General features: G+C 37.2%; 6 protein-coding genes across 6 annotated transcripts; 2 read left to right on the top strand and 4 right to left on the bottom strand.

Annotated features, from left to right (window-relative positions):
- Positions 1–2,581: 2,581 nt before the first annotated feature.
- Positions 2,582–4,757, bottom strand: GCK72_014976 (uncharacterized protein; the record flags this gene model as incomplete). The annotated part of the gene is made up of 8 exons (XM_003108542.2): positions 2,582–2,649; positions 3,364–3,577; positions 3,627–3,740; positions 3,792–4,040; positions 4,097–4,169; positions 4,332–4,447; positions 4,556–4,606; positions 4,680–4,757. The coding sequence occupies 8 exons, from the start codon at positions 4,755–4,757 to the stop codon at positions 2,582–2,584; spliced, it is 963 nt and encodes a 320-aa protein (XP_003108590.2).
- A 2,631-nt stretch (positions 4,758–7,388) lies between these two features.
- On the top strand, positions 7,389–10,006 carry GCK72_014975 (uncharacterized protein; the record flags this gene model as incomplete). Its single annotated transcript, XM_003108618.2, has 7 exons — positions 7,389–7,553; positions 7,665–7,762; positions 7,807–7,937; positions 7,985–8,475; positions 8,521–8,612; positions 8,671–9,138; positions 9,835–10,006. 7 exons carry the CDS (start codon positions 7,389–7,391, stop codon positions 10,004–10,006), a joined length of 1,617 nt encoding a protein of 538 aa, XP_003108666.2.
- Positions 8,358–12,443, bottom strand: GCK72_014974 (uncharacterized protein; the record flags this gene model as incomplete). The annotated part of the gene is made up of 4 exons (XM_053730557.1): positions 8,358–8,485; positions 8,658–8,718; positions 11,968–12,188; positions 12,299–12,443. The coding sequence occupies 4 exons, from the start codon at positions 12,441–12,443 to the stop codon at positions 8,358–8,360; spliced, it is 555 nt and encodes a 184-aa protein (XP_053585329.1).
- On the top strand, positions 11,701–13,650 carry GCK72_014973 (uncharacterized protein; the record flags this gene model as incomplete). The annotated part of the gene is made up of 4 exons (XM_003108695.2): positions 11,701–11,868; positions 11,983–12,208; positions 12,267–12,846; positions 12,999–13,650. 4 exons carry the CDS (start codon positions 11,701–11,703, stop codon positions 13,648–13,650), a joined length of 1,626 nt encoding a protein of 541 aa, XP_003108743.2.
- A 799-nt stretch (positions 13,651–14,449) lies between these two features.
- GCK72_014972 (uncharacterized protein) lies at positions 14,450–15,631 on the bottom strand (the record flags this gene model as incomplete). Its single annotated transcript, XM_003089543.2, has 4 exons — positions 14,450–14,785; positions 14,836–15,354; positions 15,402–15,519; positions 15,567–15,631. The coding sequence occupies 4 exons, from the start codon at positions 15,629–15,631 to the stop codon at positions 14,450–14,452; spliced, it is 1,038 nt and encodes a 345-aa protein (XP_003089591.2).
- Positions 15,632–16,197: 566 nt separating this feature from the next.
- On the bottom strand, positions 16,198–17,692 carry GCK72_014971 (uncharacterized protein; the record flags this gene model as incomplete). The annotated part of the gene is made up of 5 exons (XM_003108675.2): positions 16,198–16,443; positions 16,492–16,800; positions 16,852–17,358; positions 17,407–17,533; positions 17,580–17,692. 5 exons carry the CDS (start codon positions 17,690–17,692, stop codon positions 16,198–16,200), a joined length of 1,302 nt encoding a protein of 433 aa, XP_003108723.2.
- Between the last annotated feature and the right edge of the window lie 129 nt (positions 17,693–17,821).

The following is a 17,821-nucleotide window of genomic DNA, read 5'->3' as shown; positions in this document are numbered from 1 at the left end:
AGTCTACCTCTCCAACTTGTTCTCCTTCTCCAGACTCCGAGACAGACTTTTTTCCTGGAGGTCGTGCGAAAATCTTCTTAAAGGCGGCGCCGGGCGCCGGGAAACTTTCTTTCCTCATCAGATTCCTTGTCCATCAGATTCAGAATTAACATCTTATTATGTGTTTCTGTTTTTCTTTTCTTTTCTTTTTTCTTCCCGCCGGACAAGACGTAAGAAGACTCTTTGCATAAATTAGCTCGATCGGAAAGAAGAGAAAAAAGAGCGTGTGCTCGTTTTCTGTCGTTCTTATCTTGTCTTCTGACGAAGCTAGTTTACACTTTTCGCCGTCTTTTTTAGGAAAATGTTGTTAGCCAAAACTCGGCGATGATCTACAGGAGAAAAGGGTCAAGAAGAATGAGAAAATGGTTTCGGAAGCTGCTTGAATAGTGATGTGAAAAAGAATTGAGAGGAGAGGAAAAAGCAGAGTTTCGAAGAAAACAGTAGTTTAGTTCAAATCTGTAGAGACTAGCCGAGAAAAAAGAGAATGGAAATGCGGAACTATTTTGAGGCGGAAGCATTTGAACACTTCCAATCTTCTACGGATAATTTATAGTTTTGGTTGTTTTCACAAAAAATTCTATGATGTAGAACTGTGAACCAATAACAAAGTGGTAATTGGATAGCAGAAACGAATGAAAAAGAGTTACAGGAGGACCAACTGAAATCATCCTAAACACTAGTTGAAAGAGAAACTAAAGCTCGTATCTAAACATATCTGAGTCGGTTTATGACATACAACAGAAAATTCTAACTAGTAAGTAAGTCAAGTAAGTCAAAGGAGTTAACCCAGCCTCACAATATCATCAAATACGGGATGGCAATAATATTCTGATGAGAGTTGTGGAATTCAGTAAGTGACAGTATTTTAGTAAAAGCAGACCTGCACAATCGAGCTACAGTACCGCTCAAAAGTTTATCAACTTTGACTTTTTTCAGTGGAAAATGACGAAATTTGACACTGTATTTCGGTATTATCTGATTGTCCGACAAATTCAACGTTGTATGGGATGAACAGAACAAAAATAGCAAATTATTTTTGTTGTGGACAGTTTTTTTGTAGGGACGCTATCTTAAAAGTTACAAGTTGTCAAAGTGAAATGCCCATTTTTCGAATATGCACTGAAATTAATCGGTTTCAGGGAGAAATGGCTTTGACAGCTTGTAACTTTCATGGTAGTGTCCCTACAAAAAATTGGTCAACTACAAAAAGGATGTGCTATTTTTGCTCTATCCAACCCGTACAAAATAAAACTTGTCGGACAATTAGGTGACACCGAAATACACTGTCAAAGTTTATCATTTTCCACTGAAAACGGCCAAAGTTGATAGCCTTTTGAGCGTTACTGTACCTTCTCTGTGAAATAACACCAACTAACTACTATACCATCAAAACATCTGTCAAACGAATCACGTTTCTCCTGCTATATCATCAAAACTTCAATGATGTTATTTTCGTAAAAGTACAACTTCCACCATTCCCCCTGTCACCAAAGCACTTTACTCCCCAATTGACGACTACATCTACTAATACCAAAAAGAAACCGAATGATCACAGAATATATGTACTTTTACTCCACCAGTGCTACTTAATTCTCTTGATACAGACAACCGAACTTTGCTTTGGAAGACGATAACAAGACGTGAATCAGAAAAAAAAAGAAAGCATGTGATACTGGTTAGCATCTATTTTCGATGTACTCAGAAATTAGAGCCCTCGGAGCCCCAGAAATCAAATATAATTATGGAGTTGAGCTAGAGACTACTGAAGAGAGTTTTGATTTTATGAATTTTGAAAGTCTTGGGAATCTTTTAAAGATTACTTGCGTCATAGTTAATTGAGATTTAGAAGGATTCATGAGAAAGTTCGAGTGAAGAGTTCAAATTTAGATTCTTTCTGAAGTGCCTGGAAACATCAGAATAAGGAAACGAGGTACAAAGAAAAGAAAAGGAAAATAAACTATCAAAATTAGATTATCGGGCATATCCTCAAGGTGAGTTTTTGATCTATTGCGAACGGATAAAATAACTTTTGTTCATTCGGATTACAAAGGTTTATGTCCGATTAATGTGTACTTTTTTCTTGGAATTCACTGGTTTACGACCAAAGAATTGGTCAATTTGTAGTTGGAACCAATAATTTTTTATGGTGAAACAATTCTCAAATAGTAATTGTATTACTGTAACTATTTGAGTTAAAGAATGACGTTTCACTATTAGAGAAAAACTATATAATGTAAACTTAGAAAAACAGCCTGCATCTATACAATATTAAAGCAAGTAATATTTTATCGACCGTTCTGAAAACTACAGCCTCTAGAGAATGCATGAAGACTATGAAAAACAAAAAAAATGAACTAGATCGAGCAATAAAACAGAGCGAACCCTAATAGTGTGAGATTGAGAAGTTCCCCCGGTGAGAATCCAGAGAATTTCTTGAGCCAATTATTTATGATGGTGCAATGAGATCAGACATATCGAAGAAAAAGGGAAACTTTTTGGAAATAAATGTTTAGGTAATAAAAGACTCGGAACAATAAATAAATCAATCTTCATCATCTTCCTCTTCGAAATTTCCGCAGAATGAGTTGAAGTCAGTTGTGTCCATTTCCTCTGAAAAAAACTAGTGGTTGAAGTGGAGAAAAGAAGAGCAAAAGGAGAGTAGAGATGCCATTTGGTACGGCTGATTTATGACGTGGCAAGTAAAAACTTCTTTTTCATTTTCTTTTTTACGTCATCCTCTTTTTCCTTTTTATGTCTAGTCTTTTGGCTCCGAAACGACTAAAGTGGAGGTTTTGCAAAAAGATTTACGGGCAGTAATCTAATTAAAGAGTGGGTGGGGGTGATTTGAAGGAAGTTTGAGATTTTGAGTATTTGAATTTGTGAGAGAGCTTTTATGGGATTGTAAACTATGGTGACTCAGAATTAACAAAATAAACAAGACAATTCGGGTAGGAATTGGGCAACTTGCCGAAATCATGGAAGACGGTAAGCATCCTAGTTTCGAATTGGTGTACGTTTGAGCCACCCAGTCTATAAATTTGGCTATAGAGGCTTTCGATGCAAAAATTGAAAATGTCTAGCGTATACTATTTGCCGATTTGGAATTCCATGTGAAAACGCTTGACCACATGAAAGAAAACGCTCGACCACACGAAAGGAGCTAATAACTCGGCTCGCAGAGACATTTAGCAGGTTTTGACTGCAGAAATGGACTCTCCGTAGTCAAAAGTACCTATAACCAAATTTATAGATCGTTTGAAAGCAACGCCTCTAATGACTTCCCTGGTAAGTTCTACCCGACTCAAGTTACAGTATATAACTCACCATTTCTGAAATGAATTGGAGGCGGAATGAGTCCTCTCTGCTCATAATGTCTCAAATAATTGCACAAATGCTTCAATCTTCTCTCCTTGCTTCTCCGATTCTGGAACCATACTTGAATCACTCTCATGCTTAATCCAGTCTCCAATGCCAACTTTGCTCTGGCATGCTTCGAAGGCTTCGGGGTGTTTGAGAACATCTCATTCAGAACGTCAAGCTGTAACTCATTTTATGCATTTACCATATCTATATCTAGTTCCTCTTACTTGGTTTTGTTTGATCGTTGTCCTCGGCCCTCTCCTCTTCAACATCCGGGAATCATCATCGCAAAAATCAGAGAAGCTATAGTGCTCAAAATTGTATCCGTAGGCATCGACTTCCTGAAAGGAGATGATGTTTTATAATTTGCATCAGAAATAGAATTTGCGAACCTTTTTAACTTGGAATGCAGAAGGAAACCCTTCATCCATGGGGTAGGGGGCGATTGCAGAGTCAGAGGAGCATGATGGAACTTCAGATGTTCCAGCAGGTGGACCACAAGAATCATCCATTTGAGGTGGGTAATGGGCCATGCAGGATACGGTCATCATGGTGTCATCGACAAGAATTTGTTCTCCGGGAGACAGATGACGACCACAAAGAGAGCAGCAATGGCATTCTACGTGGAAGACTAGGCCTGCCTGGAAATGTTTCAATGATGGAAAAGTGAACTTGGATAGCCTTCATCGTCATTTACCTTTAACTTGTAAACCATGTCGGTTGGTGAGACTCCCTTCTTGCAACCGGCACATCTGTGAGAGCTATGATCTCTGAAATTGAAGTAGAGTTAGAAATTCAGAGCAGCAAGCTTGACTAAGAGTCATTTTGACCACAAAAATTTTGTAACAACACCGTTTTAAATCGACATAGTCTCAACTCCAGAATCTGTGAATCCAAAATGACCCGAAGCCAAAACTTCAATGCTCACTCACTTATAGTAATGCTGACTGCAATAAATCCTTCCATTCTTCCAGAAACATTTCTCTGCCAGCGGGGACTCACAGATTGTACATTTCACACAGTTTTCATGATATGAGCGGTTGTCCATCTGCAAAAAGTTCTCGTTTTAAGTTGATATGATGCATGAAGGAAAAATACAGAAGCAGAGGAGTGATACGCAGTCAAAAAAAAACCAACATGAAGCTACTCGACTTACTCGATAAATGAAACGATCGTAAATTTGCTCATTGCAGCAATTACACTTGTTCTAGAAATGAATGCTTTGAAGTAATAGTAACCTATCGCGCCCAAATGTTCCCCCAATAAACGTTTTGACCTACCTGACTATCATGATCCACTCCAATCGAATCAATAACCATACTAATAGCACTCAATGGTTTCGACTCAAGCAACTCCATTCTCTCCAGATTTGTGAAATGCGCGAAATGAGGGTGTGTATAAGCAACAACAGCAGCTCTCACTCACTTTCTCACCGTAACAAATCACCCGTCAGTCTTCGTCGCCTCCAGATGTCAAAAAGTAGGCGTGTCCCTTCTCGCCATCTTATCCAATGGGGTCCCCACTATCCACCCATCGATTATTAATGTGCGCTAAAACTGGGGGCGAGAAATGGGAAGAAGTGACGATAATAGATGCATTTCCGATGAAGTAAGAGAGAAAGAAGTTAAGGAACAGCTTCTGGAGAAAGAAGAGAAGTCTCGTCTATCGATCACCTGACGGCTGGTCACTTCTGTTTTTCGGTCGATCCATTATGGACAATGCATTTCGAATGGGAAACGGGGAGAGTTTGTTTTCCAAAATTGGGAGAGAAAAGGGCGTCAAAGTTTTTTTTTGAGAGAAAAGAATAGAAATCAACAATCAATCCGTTTTGCAGGAGCATCAATTTGTTGAAAGGGATGCGGATGGCACTTTGTCAAGCAGAAAACTGACAATCTCCAGTTGTTCGAGTAGTCAAATTTATAAACATTTTAGATGACATGAACAATGATTATTCCAAAGTCGTTAATTTAACTTAGAAAACTGAATCACTAGCACGAATAGAATGTGCAGATTGGCGCGTTATAAGTTACCGCATCGGAAATCGGCTGATTCTGCCAAAATTTGAACGGTCTAGGAATTATGTTAAAAGTGTAACTATTGAAGACAATCTTTTTTCAGCCTTTTTTTTAGCTTCCGATGAATCACCCTTCCATTTCAACAGTTCTTTCAGACTAACTAGGGAAGATAGATCTTGGAGTTAGTTTGGAGATATGGGTCGTTACTTATATCATTTGAAAGCTGAGAAAACGCTGATTCCAATTATATATTCAGTTTTGGCCCTCGATGTCTAGTATTCGATAAAAACTAGGTCCAAATTCATAAAAATAGAAGATTATCACCTTTTTAACACGCAAAAATTGGAAAAAAAAATTCAATCGTTTTTCGCGTGTCAGAAAGGTAAGACTTTGTCTTTTTTTTTAAACGTACCTTGTTTTTCTCGAATACCAGCCATCGAGGGCAAAAACTGATTATATATTTTGAATCGATGTTTTCTCCGCTTTCTAATGATATAAGTCACGACTCATATCTCCAAACTGACTCCATGACCTTCCCTAGTGAGTTTCAGTACATGCTCCCTTTCTGAACTTCAGATTCCCTTCATTAACAAGTACATAGTTCAAATTGTGAAATGCTCGAAGACTATCTATACAATCTGTAGTCACATGATCAAACCGTTTTCGTAATTTGTAGCAACTGATTGGCAGTTTTGTGACTTATCAATTTGAAGAAAATGGAATATTTGATCTTTGAAGAAGTGTGACACTGAATTTTTGATAAACTTCTTGAGAGCTGAGTGGATAGGACGTTTTGAAACTTAGTCCTAGAATGTAATAAATCAAAAACTTGAATTCATAAAATGGTATCAATAACAATCACAAAATTGTCTATAAACATCCATAAACCAGCGAGGACGTCACAAATTCCTCTTCCTATCTCCCTAATTTCCCCATCCATTGTTTTGCTCCTTTTGTATCTTCCTCAATTTCTAGCCCCTCTAATTTCTTATCTCTACCCATTCCTTCTCCACGATTTGCATCTAACCATGCAGCCACATATCACAATCTGATAAGAGCAACCCTCTCACTTCAAATTTCATTGTTTACAGAAGAAAGAGTGTCAATAGAAATCAAAAATCTAAATATGAATGATTCGAGAAGAGACGGGGGTTTCCAGTTTTCTGTAATATTTCACATAAACTTCTATTCTTCGCACGTCCTTATCGGTTATCAAACCGTGAGTATGACACACCTAAGTTTCTGTGATAAATCAAAAGAATGACCTCATTTGTTCATAGAGTCACCGAATCATATAATTGGGCACAGTGCACGTGAATAGGTGATGTGAGGGTTACAGTAGGCACTCGAAATTTTGCGCTTTTCAGAAAAAGAACAGCAGAGCATACCGGTAACATGATCTAAGCAGCTCCAAAGTGTTAATTTAATGACTCTACAATGTTGTATCCCCTATCATGGAGCTAGGGCTACAATGTATAGAAGAAGAAAATTCCTCCATTAAAATATTATTAAAACTTTTTTTAGATCCTTATCACTATTGTACAATGTGAAATAGACAAAGTAAAAAAATCTCATAAAAATCTTGAAAAGTCAATAGAATGGTGCCACCTAAACGAGTCAAATTTGTCTTCTTCTCGACATGTCTTCATTTTTTATTCAGATTGACGACGTCTCCTTACCCAGAAGACACAGTGACATATGTAGAACACATTCAGTGTGTTGAATACATTATGTATCTCGAAACGACAGATGTTTCTCATCACTTCTGAATTTTTCAATGTTTCAGGATCGAAATGTTGGTGTAGGACAAGACAATGAAGAGTGCTCCCTGCTTATCAGAAGGATCATAAAAGTCTAGAAAAAACTGGTGTAAAAAAAGAAAAAAAAGTCCGAAATTATGGTTGGGACCGACGTAAAACGAGCATAAAATGGAGGCAAAAGCAGACATATTGACAGATTTTCTCTGGTTTCAATATGATTTTTATATTCTGTTTTCTGTTTTTGAGCTCAATTTTGGGTTCCCCGAATCCAGATATTCAAGGGAAGAAAGTGTTGGTTTGGCTTCCCGTAACCGGACATTCTCATCTGAAATTCATGAGTACGGTGTCGAAAATTTTGCAAGATGAAGGATATAATGTGGTGAGTAGTCTGGAATATAATAGTTTTCATGTATAATGGGAATCCGAACTTTAGCTAAATTTTTGAGAATGCCCTGCCTAGCTGCCCAAACATCAATTTCCCAATTTTCAGACTCTCCTCCTCCCACTCATTGATATCACCTTGAATAATACCAATCTCCCAATCACCAAAACTATCAAACACCAAATCAAATTGGATATCCATCCAGGGTAAGAACCTAATATACAGATGGCTATCCTTTCTGTAACTCCAGAGTCCTCCGAGCTATCAACAAGATGGGTGGAATGGCTGCTCGTCAACAAACTTGGACGTTTGGATCTGGAATTTATGGATTCTATTCCATCAAACATCTCCTATCAGATCTGTACTCGTATACATGTGACGGTTTATTCATTTTCATTCCTTATCAATTTCCTTTTTCCTGTTTTCAGGCATCTTTCACAACACCGAACTCCTTGAACGATTGAAAAACGAAAATTACGAAATTGGTCTCTCGGAACCGTTTTTTGTTTGTGGTTTTGCACTTTTTGATCATATTGGAATCAAGAAAATTCTTTCAATCGACTCTCACATTGGACTGGAGACACCAAAAATGGCGCATGGACATGCAATAACTTCTAGTTTTTTGCCAGCTGCATTTTCAGAAGGATCAGATAGCATGAATTTTGTGGAGAGAGTCCGAAATCTCTATGAAACTTATTTAAATCGAGAATTTGGATTGTTGATTCATAACAAAGAAATGAAAGCCATGAAGGGAGTATACAAAGGAAAGAAATCATGGGAAGAGCTGATGAGACTACCAGCCTACATGTTCACTAACAGTAATCCGTTGCTGGATTTCCCGAATCCAAGAATATCGAAGTTCATTGAAGTTGGAGGGATTGCCGCAGATGAGAAGAGAATGAACGAAGTATTGCCAGAGGTGAGTCTGTCTGTGTATCCAGATAGTTGTTTTTTTCGATTTCAGTTTTACAACGATATCCTGAATCTTCGCAAGCACACAGTTCTTCTCTCATTCGGATCGAATGCCCGATCAACTTTTATGCCAGAAAAATACAGGTAACGAATCAGAATCACAAAACAAACCACAAACCACTACCGTACCCTTTCCACTCAGAAACTCTCTTATCACTGCACTTGGCGCCATGTCAGATGTGACTTTTATCTGGAAGTACGAGAATACTTCTGTAAATATTGTGAAAGAGAAGGACCCATCGATTACCAATATTCATTTGGTTGACTGGATGCCTCAGCAGGCACTTCTAGCAGACCCCCGTCTGGATCTCTTCATAACTCATGGAGGACTCGCAAGCACAAATGAAGTGGCTTTCAGTGGAAAACCTGCAATCATGATTCCGGTATTTGGGGATCAGACAAGGAACTCTAGAATGTTGGAGAGACATGGAAGTGTGTTGGTTCTTCGAAAAGAAAACCTACAGTACCCCGATGCTATCATGGAAGCCGTCATGACAGTTTTGAATGATAAGAGTTTCGAACAGAGGGCACGTAATCTTGCAAAGCTTCTTAACAATCAACCGGAGTCTCCGAGAGATGTTTTCCTGAAGTATTTCAACTTTGTAGCCAGGTGAGATGGTGGGAAAAATTCACGTGAATTTAGAGGCTAGGTTGTATCAGGATGCTAAAATGTACCCGGTAACAGGAATGAGTAGACGAAAAACTTGCTTTTGCGTCACGTTCATAAGAAGTGGGAGCTGCTGATTGATACAAAAATGAGCCAGTTCTGATTCAGAATGGTTAAGGAGAGCACCTGATTACAGTACCGTTCAAAATGTTATCAACTTTGGCCGTTTTCAGTGGAAAATTATCAAATTTGACAGTGTATTCCGGTGTCACTTGATTGTTCGACAAGTTTTATTTTGCATGGGCTGGACAGAGTAAAAATAGCACATAATTTTTGTAGTTGGCCATTTTTTTATAGGGACACTATCATGAAAGTTACAGGTCATCAAGGAATGCCGACTAATTTCAGTAGCGAAATTTTAGAGCTTTTCACTTTGACACCCTTTAACTTTCAAGATAGTGTCCTTACAAAAAAATGGTCAACTACAAAAATTATTTACTATTTTGGTTTTTTCCAACCCATACAAGATAAAGTTTGTCGGACAATCAGGTCACACATAAATACACTATCAAACTTAGTCATTTCAACTGAAAACAGCCAAAGTTGATAACCTTTTGAGCGGTACTGTATTTCAGAAGATACTCCTGATCTAGGACTTCTTTCTGATTATCTAACACTTCAAACATCAAGCCTTTTCAGATTCGGAAAGCCCATCGGACTTGACTCGAACGCTGCCAACATCAACTTCATCGCCTACTACTACCTAGACTTTCTGCTACTTCTCACTATTTCTATTTCAATTTTGATCTCTCTTGCATCCGGTGGTTACGTAGCATATATTATTTTTCTGAAGAAAGAGAAAGTGGACTGATAAAGTATTTTTGGTCACCAATAATTGATTACATTCACATGATGGTCAACACAACTATTCTAAACATTTCATTTCAAGACAGACAAGAACACGGATACATTCTCTTTCCACCCGAACCACCACCCACTCGAAACACACAAAAATGAAAAGAGCACGGAATAATGACCTGGTTGGAGTAGAAACCACAAGAATCACACGAAGAATGAGAAGTCGAAGAGATAGTGGGAATTGACCTCACGTCATTTCTTGTCTAATCATAATTTGTGCACATCACCACGGCGAAAATACGAAAAATGGACATTCGCTGAAGGGGGAATCGGTGACGAATCATGACATGGCGACTAAGAAAAATTGCAAACAATTGGAAGGTTCCCAGGAGTTTTGTGTAGTCTGAAATTAAAAATTGTTGACAAGAAATATAGGTCAAAAAGTGAGAGCTGCTCGGACGAGGAAGTGGATGAATGATATTTGGTCTGAAAAGTTGAAAACATGTTTTTTTTTCTGCTTTTCAATTATTATTTTTTGATAATCTTGAAAAAACCAAAAAACGCAATTTTTGGTACAAAATACTGCAAATGTTTGGTTCATCGAGTAATTTTGTCAGAGAAAATGTTGGTTTGGACCGTTTGGTTGAAAATTGATGACTTTAAAGTTTAAAAAATAGCAAAACGGACAAGAATGCGTCTATAATAAAGTGTTCAGGGTAGTTTGTTGAAGCCGAAAACCTTTTTTATAATTTTTCAGAACACTTTCCAGACTAATTCCTAAATTTCGAAAACAAATTATTGGAAGGTTCCCAGGAGTATTGCATTGTCTGAAATTAAAAATTGTTGACTGAAAATATAGGTCAAAAACTGGAAGCTGCTCGGACGAGTTGTTTGTGGAAGAATGATAATATTTGGTCTGAAAAGTTGAAAACATGTGTTACCCAACTATTGTTCGATTCTTTAGAATAACTAACATCCGTTCCTGAATCACATGTGATTCGACTGATATCAAAAGAGGACAATTGGAAGCAAGTCGGTGAGCAGGAAGCTGATACCGTAAAAACTGTAATAGAAGCGCCCATTTATTTAGAGGCACACCCAGAAAAGCGGTTTGTATAATGGTGGCGCACCCTCTAAAAGAAGCGCACCCTCCAAATAATTGAAATACTTTTTACTGCTTTTCAATCATTATTTTTCAATGAACTCGCATGCGTCTATATTACAGTTTTACGGTAGATTGTCAAAGCCGCAAAACTTTTTTTTCGTTTTTCAGAATATTCCAGACAAATTCCTAATTTTCAAAGATTCAAAAATTTCTGAATTGTGAAACTCTGCAAACGCCTGAAACTACCTTAAACATGCACTATTAGCGTCAACGGAACCGGAAAACAGACTTCCTTACCCACTGATAAACTAATCACTTCTTCCTATAGAGATCATAAGGCCCCGCATTCCGGGTTTACTAATTCTAGGCTCCATGCTCCAACGCTCCAAAAAACTTCCTAGACACTTCTCCTTGACTCCGCCCCTACCGGAAAACAATGGCGTTCGATATCCGAAAAACCCCGTTTCTCTCTTTGTCTCCGCCCTCTTATCAGTAACAGTGACGTGCATCTGAATCATCGAGTCAATTCAGGAGGCGCCCCTATAAATTCACATTGTCCTTACCACTGATAACTCTCTTTATTCAGTTCTGCAACACACACAATGAGCACTTATTTACTTTTTTCCCTGCTCCTCGTCATTCCATTTCTTGTTTGTGGAAGTGTGGAACGACCCAAAAAAGTATTAGTATTCCTTCCGATTAGTGGACACTCTCATCTGAAATTTATGGGAACAATTGCCAATATTTTGCAAGATGAAGGTTATAATGTGGTGGGTTTTCATTTATTCTGATGTAATCCTTTCTTTTAGTCTTACTGTAGTTTCTTCTAACTGTATCAAAAAAACTTTGGCTCTTACTTTCAGTCTTACCGTACTCTTTTCCAGACCCTTCTCATGCCAATCCTTGACGAAGCTCTCCGAGACACCACACCCCTTGTCAGAAAAATCAAGAACCGTATCCTTGTCGAACAGAGCGATGAACTCATCGAGGCGAACGTTCAATTCAAAAATGGAGGAGGTCGTGAAAACACTTGGGTAATGAATTCTGGAATTATCGGGTTCTTGAAACTCGGAACAAAGGTTGCCAATATCTGCAAGGCTTCTTGTAAAAGTGAGTTCAAAAACTACAGTAACCCTCGATTCTGAAACTTATATTTCCATATTTCCAGATGTCTTCCAAAACGAGGAACTCATTCAATACCTCCGTGACCAACACTTTGATGTTGCTGTCTCCGAACCATTGTATTCGTGTGGATTTGCTCTTTTCGACCATCTTGGAATCGAGACAACCATCTCAACTGACTCTCATCTCGGTCTTGAAGTATCCAAAGTTGCTCACGGAGCATCCATCACTACTAGCTACCTCCCAGCAGTATTCTCCAGTGGATCCGAGAAAATGGGACTGCTTGGAAGAGTCAAGAACTTTGTTGAATCCTATTTCAACTATCACTTCAACAGTAAGATTTATGTCAACGAGTTGGCCGGAGTAGAAGGAATCTACAAAAATGGAAAAGGATGGCGGGAGCTGCTTAGAAAGAATGCATACATGTTCGTCAACAGTAATCCACAAATGGATATTCCGAGTCCTCGTACATCGAAGTTTGTCGACATCGGAGGAATCTCATCTGGAGAATTTAAACAGGAGAAGCTGCCTGCAGAATACGACCGAATTCTTTCACTGAGAAAGAACAATGTGCTGATTTCTTTCGGGACAAACGCAAAGTCAATGTACATGTCAGATGATATGAAGTGAGTTTTCTATTTCTATTTCTATTTAATTTCCTGGACACCCGGTTAAGGAATATGTAGTACTCACATTTTGATAAGAATTAGTGGAATGACATAAGTGCATGACTCCTCGTATGACATTGACGTAGAAGACTAATTCAAACAATTTTCAGACAATCTCTCTTCAAGACATTTGAAAGTATGCCTGATACCACCTTCATCTGGAAGTATGAGAACACTACTGTTGATATCGTGAAGCAATACAACAAGCGAATCAATAATGTGATGCTCACTGATTGGATGCCCCAGACAGCTCTCTTGGCAGACCCAAGACTCACACTCTTCGTTACTCATGGAGGGCTAGGATCTACGAATGAAGTGGCTTTCAGTGGCAAACCATCTGTTATGGTTCCAGTCTTTGGAGATCAAACTAGAAACGCCCGAATGTTGGAAAGACATGGAGTTGCCCTGCTTTTGACGAAATACGAGATTGCTGACACCAAGAAAGTTCGAGGAACGATCAGAAAGATGTTGAAGGATAAAAGTTACTCGATGAAAGCAGAGAAGCTCGCTCAAATGCTCCGAAATCAGCCAGAGTCTCCAAAGGAAATTTTCATCAAGTATTTCAATTTCGTTGCCAGATTCGGAAAGCCACATGGACTCGATTCGTATGCAGCTGAAATGAGCTTTGTGGAATTTTATTATATTGATTTTCTCGCATTGTTGACGGTGCTCTCTGTGGCATTGTACATCCTCACTTCCAAGATTTTGAAGGTTTCTCAAAACTTGAAAAATTTGATTAGTATCAAGTTTAAATTTGATTAACTCAGTATTCGATTGTTGTTTATTTAGCTTTAGATTTTCCTTCGTTGTATTTTTGCTATGGGTATTTTTGAATTGACATAATGATGATAATAATAATAAACTGATTCAGAATTTAATTTTTTAGAAAATGGTTCATTATAATTTATAATTGGACTTCTGTAACTATTCTTTCTATTGAACTCAAAAAGTAGTGAATTTTATTCACAATACCGTACAATAAGCTACACAATTTTAGTCATTTCAATGCAAAATAGCCCACTTTGAGAGTCAACTACTAAAATGAAGATCTAGTGTTACCCTATTCATTTCGTAAAACCTGCTAATCCATCGAACAATTCGCAGTACTATGCCACTCTCCTGAAACCCGACGTTTCCTGCTGAAAACTGAAAAAACTTTCCAGCTTTTACCTACTGGTTTATATTTTATAATTTTCCACTATTTGATTTTTAAATTTCATTTATTGATGTTCGATAAGAACGAGACTCAATTTGTACTAAATTTCAAAATGAGAGGTAGAAAAAGAACACAAGATGAGCTCAAACATTAACAGAGTTGGCTTTTAAATTTTTCAGCATACCTACAACTGCCCAAATAACGGCTAATATAGAAATTAAAAGAAAAATGAGGGCAAGAGTAGTTTCCCCAAAAAACATATAATTAAAATCCTCCATTTTACATTCTGAGCAGCATTCAGGACAGTCGGAGCAGCATTCCATCGAATACAATAGGGTACAATTCTTCTCTTGCTGAAATTTGTGTTTGTTTTTACATTCTCATTCTATTCATAACATAATTCAGTCAAGTAAAAAGTGAACTGACCCAACTATAAACGAAAGAAGAGTGCTTATGATTCCATGCCAGTTCCTCGCATTTCTTTTTATCTTGCAATTTTTTCAGTTCAGTTCTGAATAAGTTTCTCCGTATTCCAAAGACTCGAACGGAGTAAATGCAAGTTTTTTTTACATTTCCATGGTTTTCCAGGAAATGAAATTGCACTTTTCTGACTGGAGGAGCAACAGAATCGGAAGATATTCGACAAAATTGTTCTTGGATATCCTGGCCATTAACTGATTTTTCGTATTTGCAGTTAGTTTCAAGAGGCTCCAAATATTTACATTTCGAGTCTAGACAAGCCTGGAAAATATTTAAATTTCAACAGAAAAAAATAATTTGAAACCCGTTACCAGAACATTATACTTCTTTGGTGCACCATCTGGAATAAGTCCATTCCATTTTGAATGTTGATAAGAGACATACATTATTTCAGTATTCTTTACCAAATTGATTGTGAGAACTGGCTGTTTTTCCTCCGAGCACCACGATTTATTTGGGGGAAGTTCTTCTCGATCCAACAGAATATATCCGCTTTGATCACGGGTAAATGGATAGAAAAAGTTGTTGAAAAATCCATCTTCAGATGAAACAGAAGAAGAAGAAAGGCCTAAATCCACTGAGGCGCCCATCAGAATATTGGCTGCATTCATTTCGAAACGAGAGTAATTCAATGAAGTTATTGGAAACGAGTTGGATTTCTCAATCAATTTCTCGCTTGTTTTGACTTCTACTGGTCTAATCGATTCTTCTCGGATATTCTTGAGGATTTCATTCCTCTCTGGTTTCGGAACTGAATTCGTTTTCAATAGTTCATATATCTCATCAAGTCGCTTGTCCAAATTATCTATCTGTATTTCTAATTTTGCATTCTGAAAATAAGAAATATGAATCCAAATTAAAGTAATAAAATATTTACCAATTCCATATTTCTTGAGGCTAAATCATGATAATTCGATAAGGAAACGAATAGTATAATTATTATAATTCCTTCTAAAACCATATAATATCGTAATCGATATTCTAACCATTGATACCTGAGATATAAAATTTCGGCATTTAATCAGAATAAAGAGGTTCTTACCACATTCCCGGTGCACTTTTTGTATTATTTTCTTCTTCTTCTTCTTCGATATTCAATCGATTCATTTTGAAAACGAATGAGGAAGATTAATGAAGGTATGATAACATGTGGAAACCTGAAATGAGTATGGTATCGGAAAGCAAAATATAATTTCAGAGAGAAGGGAGATCCATTTGAAATTTATCTGGAGAATGAAACTAGAATCGACCGGAATTTTGATATTCTCACATGTCTCCCGAGAGCACGCTCTTTCTTCTTTTCTTTGTGTCTCTTCGTAGCGTCTGTCTGGAGTGTGTGTGTGTGTGTGAGAGAGTGAAATATGCATACGAAAGGATAAATTGTCAATTCAAGATGTGTACTATCATTCATTTCTAGTTTGTACCAGCTCGATACGGACAATTTTGATTTAGAACAGCACCGAAAATGATACTCTCTTATCTTGTAATATCAGAATATGTTCCAAAATTTATTGAAAACGGTGGGGATTATACATATAAGAACAGACAACATACGTATGGGTTTAATTCTGAATGAAAGCTAAAATAGTTTCATTTTGCTTACGAAATAAACTTATACCATTTCCAATTTAACACATTTTCGTATTTCACAGTATTCGTGTTTTTCTGAGTTATTACTCTTCTAAGGTAGATGCATCTCCTTTGCAGAACAAGCATTCTAATATCAATACTATAGGGGAAACAATTAGACAGATAAGGAATAGAAGGGCACCGATAATAAAAGGAGACATGATTATAAGGAAGATGGAGCAAGCAACTATGCCACCGTTGATATCTTGAATGAGACATTCGTCACAGCATTCCGGGCATTCAGTACAGCAGTCATTCGAGTAAAGTACCGTGCAATTCTTGAAGTCAAACTGGAAATAATTTCAATTATTATATGGTTTAACATTCAGAAAACAAACTATATTGTAAGTCCACGAGTGATGATGATAGTCATAAGTGAGCTTAGAACAAGTTTCAGCCTGTTCCAGAGTCCTCTCTTTAACTTTTGGAACTTCTTTCGTCTCTCCGTAGACTCGAATCGTATGAGCACAAGTTTTCATGACATTTCCATGATTTTGATGGAAATGAAATTGAATTTTTCCAATTGAAGAATGATTTTGATTGAATGGAATTGGGCAGAATTGCTCTTGTTTGTTGTCTCTAGTTGCTTTATATTCACAATTCGAGACAAGTGGTTCTAGATTGTTACAGTAGTAATCGAGACAAGCCTGAATGAATTAAAATGAATTGAATACTCACGAGATAATGAATAAACTCACAAGTACATCATATCGCCTCGGTGCACCATCTGGAACCATTCCTGACCATTTCGAGTGTTGATAAGACACTGAAATTGGTCTGATATACTTTGCCAACTCAATAGTCAGAATTGGATTCTCCTCATTTGAACACCATGCTTTATCTGATGGTGGATCAGATCTATCAATCAATACATAACCACTTTGATCTCTTCCGATTAATGGGTTATTGTCTGAACTGGATGATCGACTCAAATCAATTGTTGCTCCAAGAATAATACTTGCTGCATTTATTTGGAATATCGAGTTATTCGGAGATGAATTATCTTGAGTCGGGATGACTTGTTTCGGATATTCTTTTTGATTTCTCTCAATTGATGGATTCTTCATATCTTTCATCACTTCTTTTACAAATTCTTCTAATTCCTTATTTCCCCCATCCAGATTCATAGTGTAGGTTGGTTTGGAAGGTCTATCAGATTCAATATCCAGTTTGAAGTTTTGGAATTCCGATTGAATACTAGAAATCTGAAAACAACTCAATCATAAATCAGTTTCTGTCTGATATTCCATTACCAATTCAAGAGTTTTATCGTTCTGAGATGAAATATGATATTGTTTCCATAGAATCAAAACGAGACAAATCGAAAACAACAATTCCAGAATCATATAATAACGAAGTCTATTTCTGATCCATTCGTACCTGAATATTCTTTGTTTTTCAAATTTAAAATTGATTCCAGACTTACCATATTTCCTTTTTTGTTGTCGATTCTTTGATTTGAAGTTTGAAAGTGGCATTTGAAGATACTTCTGACCCATATGCTGACTCGGAATCTCTTCCAAGTGATGTTTTATCCATTTTCAATTTTGTTTCATTTGAATAATATCTGTTTAAAAAAAAGTTGAGATCAATACTTTAGTAAAAAAAAGAAAGTTTCAAACCAAAAGACAACCAAGTGAAAAAACGACAGTATCGTTGAAAAACCAT

Source organism: Caenorhabditis remanei, chromosome IV (assembly GCF_010183535.1).
Source record: "Caenorhabditis remanei strain PX506 chromosome IV, whole genome shotgun sequence".
Lineage (NCBI taxonomy): Eukaryota > Metazoa > Nematoda > Chromadorea > Rhabditida > Rhabditidae > Caenorhabditis > Caenorhabditis remanei.
The sequence above is the reverse complement of the archived record's forward strand: the minus strand, read 5'-3'. Positions and strand labels throughout refer to the sequence as shown.